The sequence below is a fragment of the Canis aureus genome, chromosome 19 (genome assembly GCF_053574225.1).
Source record: "Canis aureus isolate CA01 chromosome 19, VMU_Caureus_v.1.0, whole genome shotgun sequence".
Classification (NCBI taxonomy): Eukaryota; Metazoa; Chordata; class Mammalia; order Carnivora; family Canidae; genus Canis; species Canis aureus.
Window position 1 is genome coordinate 42,625,197 of NC_135629.1, and position 12,631 is coordinate 42,637,827.

The window sequence follows — 12,631 nt, forward strand, 5'->3', positions numbered from 1 at the left end:
CCGCCCATATCCTAACCCTTCTCTCCTTCTTGTTCATCCCAGCTGCCCACTGCTGAAACTGCCCCTGCCAGGGACAGGACCGGTGGAGTTCACCACTCCCGTGAAGGACTACTCGCCCCCGCCTGTGGCCCCTGACCACAAACCAGGGGAGCCCAGTGAGCGGCCAGAGTGGGTAGGTGCTCAGTGTGTGGCTGGGGAGAGCCCCAAGGGTTGGGTGGAGATGGGCCCAGGCAGGGGTTCTGGGAGTGAGAGTGAAGGTGGCCAGCTTCTGATTGGTGAATACACATACATAACCGGTTTTACAAAGGCACCACAGATACCTAGTCACACAGCTAATGAGTAACCCTTTTTGAAGGGAAACACCAAATGACACAGAAGTGCAACTGTCCTACAACAACTGGGTGGGATCTCTGGTTGTCAGAGCTGTGGCCACATGGGTCTGGATGCCTACCTGGGCTGCTCACACAACCATGCCCAGGGCCAAGCAGTGCTCTGGCAAACAAGCCATCTTTTTGCCCCAGTGGGTCATGAGAACCATGAAGCATCCCTAGAGAATGTTCTGTCATTGGAGTCTTGACACTGTCTAATGTTTGCAGTGTGCACCCAATTTTTTCAGATTGATTAGGTCCCATTTTCTCCTCAGAGTGCAGTTAGGTAAAAAGTGTTGAGGTTTTGGGTTTTTTTAAATTCCTTTTCCAGTTAAGGAGGTGGGGCCCAGAGTGATGAAGGGCCTCTGTTTTTTAGCACACATGGGGTCATTGCTGCATCAGAACCCCAGGTCCCTGCTGCTTCTGTACCATACTGTTCTCAGTTAACTGTCTCTGAGCTGAGCTCTGATGTCCACCAAGGAATAACCGTTGCTCCAATCCAGAGTCTCAGGTATCATTCACTGTGATGCTGGACTCATTATTTGGAAATCTTAAAAGCTCAATTAGTCCATCTCTAAAGCTTTTACCTGCCAGGTAGTGGGTAAAGTGTCCTTCCTTCACACACTGTGCTTTGGTCCTGTGGATTTGTGCTGGGGCTGAGTCCATTGTTGAGAAGGAAAACCAAAGCTCAGAGAACAGAGCTCTTCCTCTCTTGCCTTCTCTCTGACAGCCTTTTTGTTTTCTTTGTGGTAATGTAACGGTCAGGTCCTTGTTATAAACTTAGCCCAACTGGTGCTCAACAGAGAGAGACCTAGCTGGGAAGCTGGGTGAGTGTTAAGCTGTACATTAATCGGCTTACTAGGACCCTGTCCATGAAGGTCAGAGGGAGCACAATCTGTTGCTGGCAGAAACCAGCTCTGTGACTTCATGTCCCAGCTTGACCATTGGCTCAGCATGGGACCTTCTTGGTTCACACTTTTTATCTTCATTAACTTCCTGATGCAGTTATACCACATAGTGAAACTGATGGCTCCTGGTCACAGCAGGGTAGTCTGTGTTTGTGGATGTTTCATGACTCCAGGAGTTCATTGGGCCTGATAGTACAGGAGAGATGTCTAGTGATACAGCTATGGGGTAGGGCAAGTGGGGGGAGACTTGTTTGTAAGCTCTTTAAACTTCCATAGTGCCCTTCTTTGGTCTGGGATGATGATAGTGAGCAGGGGTACAAATAACTTCAGGGCTCCGCGGTCAGAGGATTGTGTTTTCTCTCTTCCTCATTGGAGCCCCCACCCCTTCAAGGCCTCAGTGTGGCCACCTGTTATCCAGTCGGTGTTCCATTATCTTACCTCCACTGACAGTCCATGATAAAAATTCAGGCCAGCAAAACAGGAGTGGTAAGAACTGCTTTAGTTATAAGGAACAGAAAACTCCACCCAAACCAGAGTAAGCCAGAAGGGAACTTTGGAAGTCCCAGAACTCAGGCATAGTATGGCTGGGGTCTCAGAAGGAGCCCACCTCTCCGCTCTGTCAGCTCCCCTCTTGATCCTACCTAACAGTAGCTTCAGCAGCTTCAGTGCTTTATTCTTGCAGTATTCAATCTGGTGCAGGATGAGAGGGTGCCACGTTGATGCTATGTGAGGTGACTTGCCTGTCTCCATCCCAAATCCTGTGGCAAAGGTGGGTACTTTGTTGACTGGCTTCATCAGTTAGTTGTCTCCATCATGAGGCTGAGAATGAGAAAGGACCATTTCCAAAGGAAAATCAGGAGGCTCAGGCACTGGGTAGCACAACACAAGTACCTGCTGCCCACCCCGGAACCAGAACATCCTTCATTCCCTCATTCCTTCCTGTATTCATCAAATGTTTATTGCATGTGTGTCGTGTGCCTAGCAGGATGATAGGACACCTAGAACCCCCACAGCTTCCAGGGAGATCTCTGTCTAGTTAGAGAAGACAAAGATGTCTGTTTGTTTGTTTTTAAATATTGTATTTATTTATTCATGAAAGACACAGAGAAGCAGAGACATAGAGGGAGAAGCAGGCTTCCCTCAGGGAGCCCGACGTGGGACTTGATCCCTGGGCTGAAGGCACACTCTGCCCAACTGCTGAGCCACCCAGGTGCCCCCTATTTTTATTTTTTTAAGATTTTATTTATTCAAGAGAGACATGCAGAGAGAGGCAGAGACATAGGCAGAGAGAGAAGTAGGCTTCCTGTGGGGAGCCGATCCGGGACTCAATCCCAGGACCTCAGAATCACTACCTGAGCCAAAGGCAGTCGCTCAACCACTGAGCCATCCAGGGACCCCAAAGATGTCAGTTTAAAATAAATATGATAGGGCAGCCCGGGTGGCTCAGTGGTTTAGCGCTGCCTTCAGCCCAGGGTGTGATCCTGGAGACCCGGGATTGAGTCCCATGTCCAGGCTCCCTGCATGGAGCCTGCTTCTCCCTCTGCCTTTCTCTCTCTGTCTCTGATGAATAAATAAATAAAACCTTTAAAAAAAAAAAAAAAAGGCTTTCTAATGGGTACATAGAGAAATCTCATTGTGGTCTTCATTTGCCTTCCTTGGTTTATTATGTCAAGTGCTTATTGTATTTGCACGTCTTCCTTTAGGTTTTTGCCCATTTTGAATGAAGTTGTGTGGATTTGTTTTTATGGAATTGTAAGTCATTTCATATGCTGGAGATGGCTATCTCTTCCTCCCCTTTTGCTATAGGGTCCCCACAGTGGAATGCCAGCTATACCGTGCAGTTTCACCTTTGTGGGTCCTGCAGAGAGGTCTCTGATCCTCTCTACAGGGTCCTGGTGCTCTGAGTCAGGCCCACCTTCTGTTGGAGTCACTAACGAATGGCCTTGTTGGGTTGGGAGGGGAACTTTCTGGAAAGAGGGATGTTTTTCCCAGAGGAAGAGAAGAGCAAAGCAAAAATGGTAGAGGCTTTCCACTTTGCACAAGCTTCAACCTCAGGCAAGTTAATTCACACTTTCGTGCCCTCATTTCTGCATTCATAAAATGGAAATGATAATCACATCTATATCATAAGTTGTCAGAGGATTACATGAAGGCATGTAGTCCCTGGGCACTGTTGTCATTGTCATTGATCAGATCTGGCCAAAGTTCTGGAGGAGGACCAAAGTTTATATGCTTGGATTACCTCTGGGGCACACCAGGCCTGCAGTCCTTTAGCCTGAGCTCACATGCCATTCTTCCCAGGAAGCCTTCCCCAGCTCTTTCTCCCTGCTTCTCTCTGCTCTGTATTTCCACCTAGTAGGAATTGTGTTCGAATGGAATCGTGTTCCATTCAAGTGTGCATAGCCCACTATTTTCACATAGTAGATACTGAAGAAAGGCTTCTTGTTGAACAGAGAAACAGTGCCACTTATTTAGCAGGCCAGGAATGTAAAGTGAGGTATTTTTCCTGGAGCATGACAGGTGATAAGGTAGATGGGACCTAGTTGAAGCTGAGGCGGTGGGCTTTCAACTTTGGGCAGTGGGAAGCCAGTCCCCCAGAGGTGAGGACATGAGGAAAGTGGCAGTAAGGAGATCAGTCATGTTGAACTTGGAGATGGAGGTGCCCATGCTTAGGAGAAGGGTTAGGGTGTGGAAGGAGCAGAGGGATTGATCTTCAGAGGATGGCAAAGCTAATTTCAGTAGGTTTAAGCCATGATGATGTAGCTCCACGTAACTGACATGTTTTTGGCCACTTTGCTGGATGGTTATGTGTGTTGTTTTGTTTGGTCCTCACAGTGACATGTGAGCTCTAGGGTTCCATCCCTGCTCCCTAGGAAGGGACTAGGGCTTGGAGAGTATAGGCACCATTGCCAAGGCACACAGCTGAGGCCAGCACTAAAAGTTGGACCCAGGTGGGTCCCCTGAGCCTGCCCTTTCCCCACGCTACACCCTGTACATGCCCAGGGCTGGATGACAAGAAACCAGGAGCCCTGGTTTTTGGAATTGCTGAGTAACAAGTGTCCTCTGTCATGTTCTAAAGGGAGCCCTTGGGTGTGTCAGTGTAAAGGTAAATCCCTGGAGCTCTAGGTGGCTCTATCCAAATGTAGAGGAACAACCGTGTTTTAAAAAACCAAAACAAGCCTGAGATCTGCACAGGTCTGGCTTCCTTCTCTAGACCAGGTCATCAGGCCTACCTGGCAGGCCTCAGAGCTGGCTGGGCTCCCAGGGCCAGCATTGCAGTGTTTGTGCTGGTGGCTGAGCCTGGCCTGGACACAGGATTTCCAAGAAGCCCTGGTCAGGGCCTCTTGCTGTGAATGCTGATGGCTGGAGACCCCAGGGGTCCCCAGAACCTCAGCTCCCCTCCTGCACGGCTTGTTCTGGGCCTTCCCATCCGTTTCCGATTCTCTGTGGGAACTCGCGTGGTTCCCAACTACCCAGACACGTTGGCTGTTGAGAAAAAACAGGTTGGAGAATTGGGCGGCCTTGGCTTTAATCCTGGCTCAGCTGCCTGTCAGTTCTGTCCTTGGACACATAGCTTATCTCTCTGGGCCTTGGTTTTCTTATCTGGGTCTTCTGGCTCAGGGTCTCCTGAGGCTGCACTCAAGGTGAGCAGCCAAGGCTGCATTCATCATCTCCAAGCCCAACTGGGGAGAATCAGCTTCCAGGCTCACTCAGTGGCCAGCTGGCAACAGTCTCCTTGCAGGCTGTTGAGCAGAGGGGCTCCATTCCTCATCATGTCCCGGCTGAGGGTCACCTCAGTTCTTTGCTTTGTGGACCTTCGGAGAAGTTCACAAAATGGCTGACTTCATCAGAGTCGTGGTTCCAGAAGAGGGGGACAGAGGAAGAATTATATCTTTATTTCTTCCAATTGTGTGTGTGTGTGTGTGTGTGTGTGTGTGTATCAAAATACAACATAAAATTTACCATCAAAGCCCTTTAGAGTGTATAGTTCACTGGTATTAAATACATTCATGTTGTACAATCATCCATCTCTATAACTTTTCATCTTGTAAAACAGAGACTCTATATACCTATGAATAACTGCCCTCCTCCTGCAGCCCCTGGCAACCACCGTTCTTTCTCTCTACTACTTTAGGTACCTCATATAAGTAGAATTGTACAGTACTTGTTTTTTTTGTGACTGGCTTATTTTAACTCAGCATAATGTCCTCAAGGGCTATAGTCTTTTGTAACCTAATCTCAGAAATGACATCTCACTATTTTTGCTCTAATGTGTTTGTTAGAAGCAAATCACTAGGCGCAGCCCACTCGGGGTATTGCACGTGGGCATGAGCACAGGGAGGTGGGGGTGACCGGGGCCCTGTTAGAAGACTGCCTGCCACAGCCTCCATCCCGTGGGGAGTCTGCACCCTGTGCCCACTGGCATCTGGATCCACTGGCCCTTACGCCTCCTCTGTCACTCACTTCAGATACCATGTGTTGTGTCTGTTTCCATGTCTGTTTCTCACTTGAATATCTAGTAGTGATGACGATAGCACCCAGATGGGGAGTGGGGGGCCCTTGCCAATCCTCACTGCCATTTCAGTGCCTGCCTACATGCTTTCCAGCCACCAGTACCTGCATCTCGTAAGTCAAAGGACCTCTGGTGCAGCCAGCCGGAGGTGCTGGGGAGTTCATGCCCCTATGAGCAGCCCTCAAGCAATAGCCGCAGGGCTTGACACGTAGTACCTGAGCTCCCTAATCCCTTAGGTGAGATGACTCAGCTAAACCCCATTACCCACAGAGGTCACTTGGCCAGTAATACCCTTTGTTGGCTGCTTTCCCTCCCTTGTTCCTGCCCCTACTCCCCTCCCTGTGCTTTCTGTACCTCCCAAGTAAAGAACCCATCTTAGGGTCCACTCCTAGGAAACCCAGACTAGGTAGTGGATGACAAGAGTCAGGTCCATGCCTGTTGAATAAACCACTGTAAGGGAATTTCGATGCCCAGAAGAGGGGGGTTGAGGGCACATATGTTGGGCAACGAGTTTGCTACAATCATGTTAAAACATGAGCAGACCAAGCCCTTTGAAGGGTTGGAAAGATGTGGAATAACTGCTTAGAAAGTTCATTTGGAAATCAGGGAGGGTGAGTCAAGAGCCTGCCAGCAGAGGGAGGCCTGGCCAATGCCAGGGAACAGGGCTCTGCAGTAGGATTCACTATTCCCTGGTTCTTGCCTGGCGGGGCCTGCCAGCCGAGGCATGCAAACAAATGAGTAGTGGATTTGCCCAGCACTGGTGGAAGGACAATGGAGAGATGTCTGGGATAGAGGGGTTACATGTTCCTGTGAAAATCTGATGAAAGCCATGGATCCTCTCCCCCGAAAATGACGATAGCAGTGACAATATGTATACTTTTAGGCAGAAACATTAAAAACAAAAACAAAAACAAAACCATATGTACGTATGTTCGCTTATAGGCAGAACTCTTAGAGCCATCCCCAGAGCCCAGGGAGAAAGTTCCGGTTGTCGTGTTCATTAGTACTTTGTTGAAATGGTGCTCCTGGCTGGGGAGAAGGTGCCTGGTTGGGAAGTGGGCTGGAGGGCCAAGGAACGAGGAGGAGTTTGACGCCTGGAAACTAAGGGTTCAGTTGCAGAGGCTCCGGTGGGCCTGAGGTCGGAGGTGGAGGGCCCAATAAGGGCGCTGGGCAGAGGAGGTGGTACGTGCGACACCGCCTTGTGGCCAACAGACAGACCCACCCAGGATGGAGGCTCCACAGTGTCATGCTGTCCCTGGGTGACACACTGTGTCCTTCACAGGGTTTGAGGATGATTCCATGGGGATGGCTCTCCTTGTAGAGCTGTTCATCTCCAGACAGCTCCTCCCATAATCAGGCTTGTGTGATGAGTTGAGCCCTTGAGCTGCTGTTTAGGTCAGAGCCTGCGGCAGCCAGCTCCATCCAGATTCCTCTGGACAGCTTCTAGCAGGCCGAGTCCAGTGCAAATGACAAAGCAGGTGAGGCCTTGTTTCCCCAGAGCCTTTGTAAGACATGGCTTCATAAACGTAAACTTCACAAAGGTGCAGGTGGCTGCCTTGGGTTGTTCCTTTATGCCCAGGAGGCCGTGACTTGGTATTTGTGTTCAGCTTCCTGACCCTTGCTTGTGCAATAATCTCTAGTCAGGCATCATTGAATGGCTAAGTGGCCTTCCTTCACCTCCTCCTCTCCCCTTGAGAGTCCCTGGTTGTGGCATGGACGTGAGGACAGCCCTTTCAGCTGGTACCACCGTGTGTCATGGCTGTGGGCAGTCTTTCCTGGCCTCCAGCTAGATGACGCTGTAACTCCAGAGTAGGCTTCCAGAGCACTGCTTTATTCTGGGGTCACCCTTCCTCTCAGAGACACCTGGAGGCTTTTCACTTCAGCTCGTTAGAATCCAGACAGCTCAGTCAGGCGTCCTCCTTCCCACCCCTCATCGTTCTAGCTGTGATTTCTGTTATTTATTGGCAAGACTCCTTTGTGTTGTCTAGACTGGCTGTGCTCTCAGAGACCCTCCCTGTCCCTCTCCTGCCATTCCTTGTGGCTCTGCTCAGTTTCTCCTTTGGCCATAATCCTGCCACGGCTAATCCAGTACCTTATTTTGGGGGTGCCCCCCGACCTCTCCATTCCTGGGAGTTACTCCTTGCCTGTTACATGTCTGAATGCTTTGGTCAGGTGCCTGTTGTTAGCTCTTCAGGAGCAGATGGCATGTTCTAGAGAGAAAGTCGTGATGTTCAGTGAGGAGACATGGGCTTGGGTTCTTGCACCACCCTGCATGAGTCATGAAATCTTGCGTCGTCACCTTGCTTCCCATAGGACTGTCATGGGGGAGTTGATGAAGAGATGTGCCACAACTGTTTATTGCTAATACTTCCATTAATACTTAATCTCTGCATGTGTTGTTTGTATGCATATGCGTGTAATAGTGTCCATGGTGGTGTGAGGTGTGCGTGAGTGTGTGTGCATCTTCAATGGTGCAGGATGAATGTCGGTTACCCCCTCTTCACAGTCAGGAAACTGAAATCCAAAGTGTTTCAAAGGCCATACAGTTGGAGAGCTGGGATTTAAAATTGGGTCTTTTAATCTTTAAAAACCACTGACCTACAAGTGGAAGGATTGATAAAACAGGCTGCACCCTGTTGGGAGCTTATGGTCCACCGCGAGGTCAGCAGGTATGTTCCGTAGAGACCTAGATGGTAAATGCTTTAGGCTTTGCAGCTCACACAGTTTCTGTTGCAAACACCCACCTCTGCTATTGTTGGTTTTGAGAGCTGCCACGGACAGTACAGAATGGGGTGACCGTATTTAGAAAAGCAGGTATCCGGCTTGATTTAGCCCGTGGCCATAGTCTGCCAACCCCTGGTCTAATGGGAAGTGTGTAGGAAAGTGGTTGATAGCTGATAAAAAGCCCCTTGTGGATATCTTCATTTCTGAAAGCCTGTCCTTTGGGCCCCACGTGCTTTGCCCATAGAGTTGCTCAGTAAACCCTTACTAAATGTGGGCCCGCTTTTCTCTCTCCTGTGTGAGCTAACCTTTCCACCCCTCCCCTATTTCTTCTGCAGTATGTGGGTGCCCCTGTGGCTTATATCCAGCAGATATTTGTGAAGTCCTCGGTGTCTCCCTGGCACAAGAACCTCTTGGCAGTGGATGTGTTTCGCTCACCTCTGTCCCGGGCATTCCAGCTGGTGGAAGAGATCCGGAACCACGTGCTGAGAGACAGGTACCCCTCCCAGGGACCCCAGCCGCCCTGAATCCATCCCAGAATGAAGGGAGGGACAGTCCTTGGCATAACTCTCCTGAGCCAGCCAGCTCTGCAGAACTTGAACAAGTGAGAAGAGTGACGGGTGAGCCAGCTTCCTGGCTCAGCATCCTGTGGGGCCCGCATGGCTGCACTCCCCCTGGACCTCTGTGGATGGCGCAGGCAGTTTTGTCCTCAGGTCTCAGAGTAGGTGTCCTTAGGGCTGAGCTGATGGGGAGCTGCTTGCCTCACGCCTCAGATGGCTTACTTCCCAGTGGTTCTTAGGTGTGGATATGATGGTGGCCGAGCTGAGGAGGAGCACACTCCACCTGGGGATCACTTTGGACGTCCCAGCCAAGATGGTGCCCCCCCCCCCCCCGGCTCCCAGTGGGTCTCTGGAATGTGCTGGCTTCACAGGCTGCTTCACCCGCTGGGTTTTCAGTTAGCTGAGGGTTTTGACAGTGCATTTTGGTGAATGAAATGAAGCCCCTAATTTTCACCCTAGCCTCTCTGCCCACTGAATTGGCCGAGATATCTTAGTGGGTGAGAGGTTGCGTATGGTCCCAGAATTCACTTCTCACAGCCTTGGGACCCCACATGTACTTTGAAGGTGCATCAGCCACATGCTGTCAGCCACCTGGAAGAACTTTTCCCTGCTGTCCTCATCCTTAGGCTCTTTGAGATAGCAGGCATCTGGGAGCCTGATGACAGAGGGTCCCCCGTAAATGCAGTGGGCCTGCCTTGTGCTCACAGACATAGCAGGTGCCTTGTGCTATCTCCTGCACAGTTCCGGGACCAGGGGTCTGGAGGAGGTGTGCCTGCAGGTGACCGACCTGCTGCCAGGCCTCAGGAAGCTCCGGAACCTACTTCCTGAGCATGGATGCCTGCTATTATCCCCTGGGAACTTCTGGCAGAATGACCGGGAACGCTTTCATGCTGATCCTGACATCATCGGGACTATCCACCAGCATGAGCCCAAAACCCTACAGACCTCAGCCACGCTCAAAGGTACCCCCAGGGCAGGTTCCCCAGGGACCTGCAAAGGGTGTCTGTTGGTCACCATGCCCTCTTTGATGGGCGCTCTGGCAGATCAAGGGTTACCCCTTGTTTTTTTGGCTCGGGGTGGGAAGGGGTCCTTGGCTCTACAGCGGCTGTCTTCCTCTGTCAGTGCCTGCTGGTTTCTGTCTGCAGACTTGCTGTTTGGTGTTCCTGGGAAGTACAGCGGGGTGAGCCTCTACACCAGAAAGAGGATGGTCTCATATACCATTACCCTGGTCTTCCAGCGCTACCATGCCAAGTAAGGCCGTCGGCACTCAGGGCTCCTGGCTGGGCTGTGGAATGGCACGAGGCTCGGAGTAGTCCCCGTTCTGTTTTAGGATATCCAGAATGTCCCCCAGGAATTGGAGTTTTTAGGCCTCCTGTTAAAATGTTTATCTCCCTTAGATTCACATTTGAGTGGGGGTGACCTGACACGTGGTCAAGAATAAGGGACGAAGGCAAATTCAGGGTCCTGGTGCCCCCACTGGTCTTTCTTGAGCCTCTGGTAGAGCCCGGCTGGTGGCATAGGCATGTGGCCTCAGGCCTTCCCAGCAAGTGCTGCAGGCAGCTCCCTCCCTAGGCAGAGAGCACTGGGGATGCCTCCAACTGACTGTCCTGGGCCTTTGGCACTCAGAGTGGTATGACAGGTCAGGAAAAGGGTGTTGAGGAAGGAGCCTGGGGTGCTCCTAAGACAACTTTATAATTCTTCCAAGGCCCCTTGAAGACTGGGAAACTCAGACACCACAGAAAAGCTCCTTCCAACACAGGGAGGAGGGAAGCCCTGGCCCCGATGGGCCTTCCTTCAAGGGATTGTCTTTACCCCGGGCCCAAGAGAGCCAGTCCATCGATCACCCCCTTCTATGAGCAGGTTCCTGGGCAGCCTGCGGGCCCGCCTGATGCTCCTGCACCCCAGCCCCAACTGCAGCCTTCGGGCGGAGAGCCTGGTCCACGTGCACTTCAAGGAGGAGATTGGCATCGCCGAACTCATCCCCCTCGTGACCACCTACATCATCTTGTTTGCCTACATCTATTTCTCCACACGTAGGTCCAGTGCAGAGGCTCAGGGCTTCCTCCAAGCTAAATGGGCGTTCCACACCACCTGCTTCCCTGCCTCTGGAGGTGGCTTAGGCAGAGATGACAAACATGCCCAGTGGTCACAAAAGCCAGGGCTTCATCCCCCAATAGTCTTGGGCTTGGGTGGGTCCAGGCCTTCTCTGGCTTCTCCAGAAAAGACCCTTTCTCGGTTAGGGTTCCCAAAAGACACACTGCTTCTGAGACTGGGAAGTATATGTGGGTGTCCTTTTCTTTGGTGAAACCAGGGGCCTCCCCTTCCTCAGATGTCAGGGTACTCTCTACTCCTAGGAGATAAGCACAGAAGGGCCCGGGGTGTGTCAGGATCTGGGGAAGATGTTGCCCTGATGTGCCCTCTCTGCCCTCCAGGCAAGATCGACATGGTCAAGTCCAAATGGGGGCTGGCTCTGGCTGCCGTGGTTACAGTGCTCAGCTCGCTGCTCATGTCTGTGGGGCTCTGCACACTCTTCGGCCTGACCCCTACCCTCAATGGCGGGTAGGTCCTCACCAGGCTCCACTGAGCTTCAGGGGTGCCCTTGGGCCAGAGAGCCTCTGGGCATGCCTGGGACCGGATGATTGCTCTCATATCTTCACATTGTTATTTTGACATTTAAGAGGTACATTTTTACCTTTGACTTACCTGGCCTGTATTCATATTGATGTATGTATAGCGCATCTGTATATACATATAATACATGTATAGGTGTGTGTGTGTGGGGGGGCGACATGCATTCATATATGTAGATATAAGTGTATTTCTGCACGTGTGTGGTCTTGTCCTGCTTGTGTGTGTAAGTGGATGTGGGTGTGTGTTCATTTATATATATTTATATACACAAACACGCATACTGCTTCATGATGGTTTGAGGCATAGATCGGTAGGAAGTTAAGAAAGGTACATCTCTTCCCTTTTTTTACCACTAAAACATTTAAAAGACTAATAAAATAGGTCATTTCAGAGTAAGTTTTTAAAAGACACACTAATTTGCCACCTTTCCACTGATGTGTGCTTTCTCTTGCCATTTCTCTCCAACTCTTGGGCTGGAAGCCCGTTTCCATGTTTGTCTTGGGCCTGCATGGCTCTGGCTAGGCCCTGCCCCCCTGTCTGCTCATGGTTGCTGGCCACCTGGCCTGTCCCCTACCGGGGTTTGTCATACTGGTTGCAGGAGCAGTGATGTTGTGTTTTCTGTTACTTCTTTTGCTCGTGGAACACTTGCTTCCTTCCTGAACCTGATGTTGCTAACACCCCCTCCCTCATGGCTGTCTGCCATGCCATCCTCAGAGCCCTCCTTCCCACCGCCCCACAGCAGGGGTCCCACCAGGTTTACCTTAGCTGGTGTGCCCAGTTTCTCATAGTCCCTCACCAGTAGTGTGAGCCTCAGCTCCTGGAGAGCTAGTAGTTTTCTTTAGGACCCATTCTCCAAACACCCTCTGTAGAGGTGAGCAGGGCTTGAGACCCCTCTCATCTGCCGTTACTTCATCCTGACGGCTTGGCTGG

General features: G+C 51.0%; 1 protein-coding gene across 1 annotated transcript in view; it reads left to right on the top strand.

The window, feature by feature from the left end:
* The window catches only part of SCAP (SREBF chaperone), a 67,287-nt gene that overhangs the window by 45,420 nt on the left and 9,236 nt on the right, over positions 1 to 12,631 (top strand). Inside the window, exons 3-8 of the mRNA XM_077859093.1 lie at positions 43 to 172; positions 8,849 to 9,006; positions 9,812 to 10,032; positions 10,216 to 10,321; positions 10,931 to 11,103; positions 11,503 to 11,629. Coding sequence (XP_077715219.1) covers positions 43 to 172; positions 8,849 to 9,006; positions 9,812 to 10,032; positions 10,216 to 10,321; positions 10,931 to 11,103; positions 11,503 to 11,629 — 915 coding nt within the window. The remainder of the gene's footprint in view (positions 1 to 42; positions 173 to 8,848; positions 9,007 to 9,811; positions 10,033 to 10,215; positions 10,322 to 10,930; positions 11,104 to 11,502; positions 11,630 to 12,631) is intronic.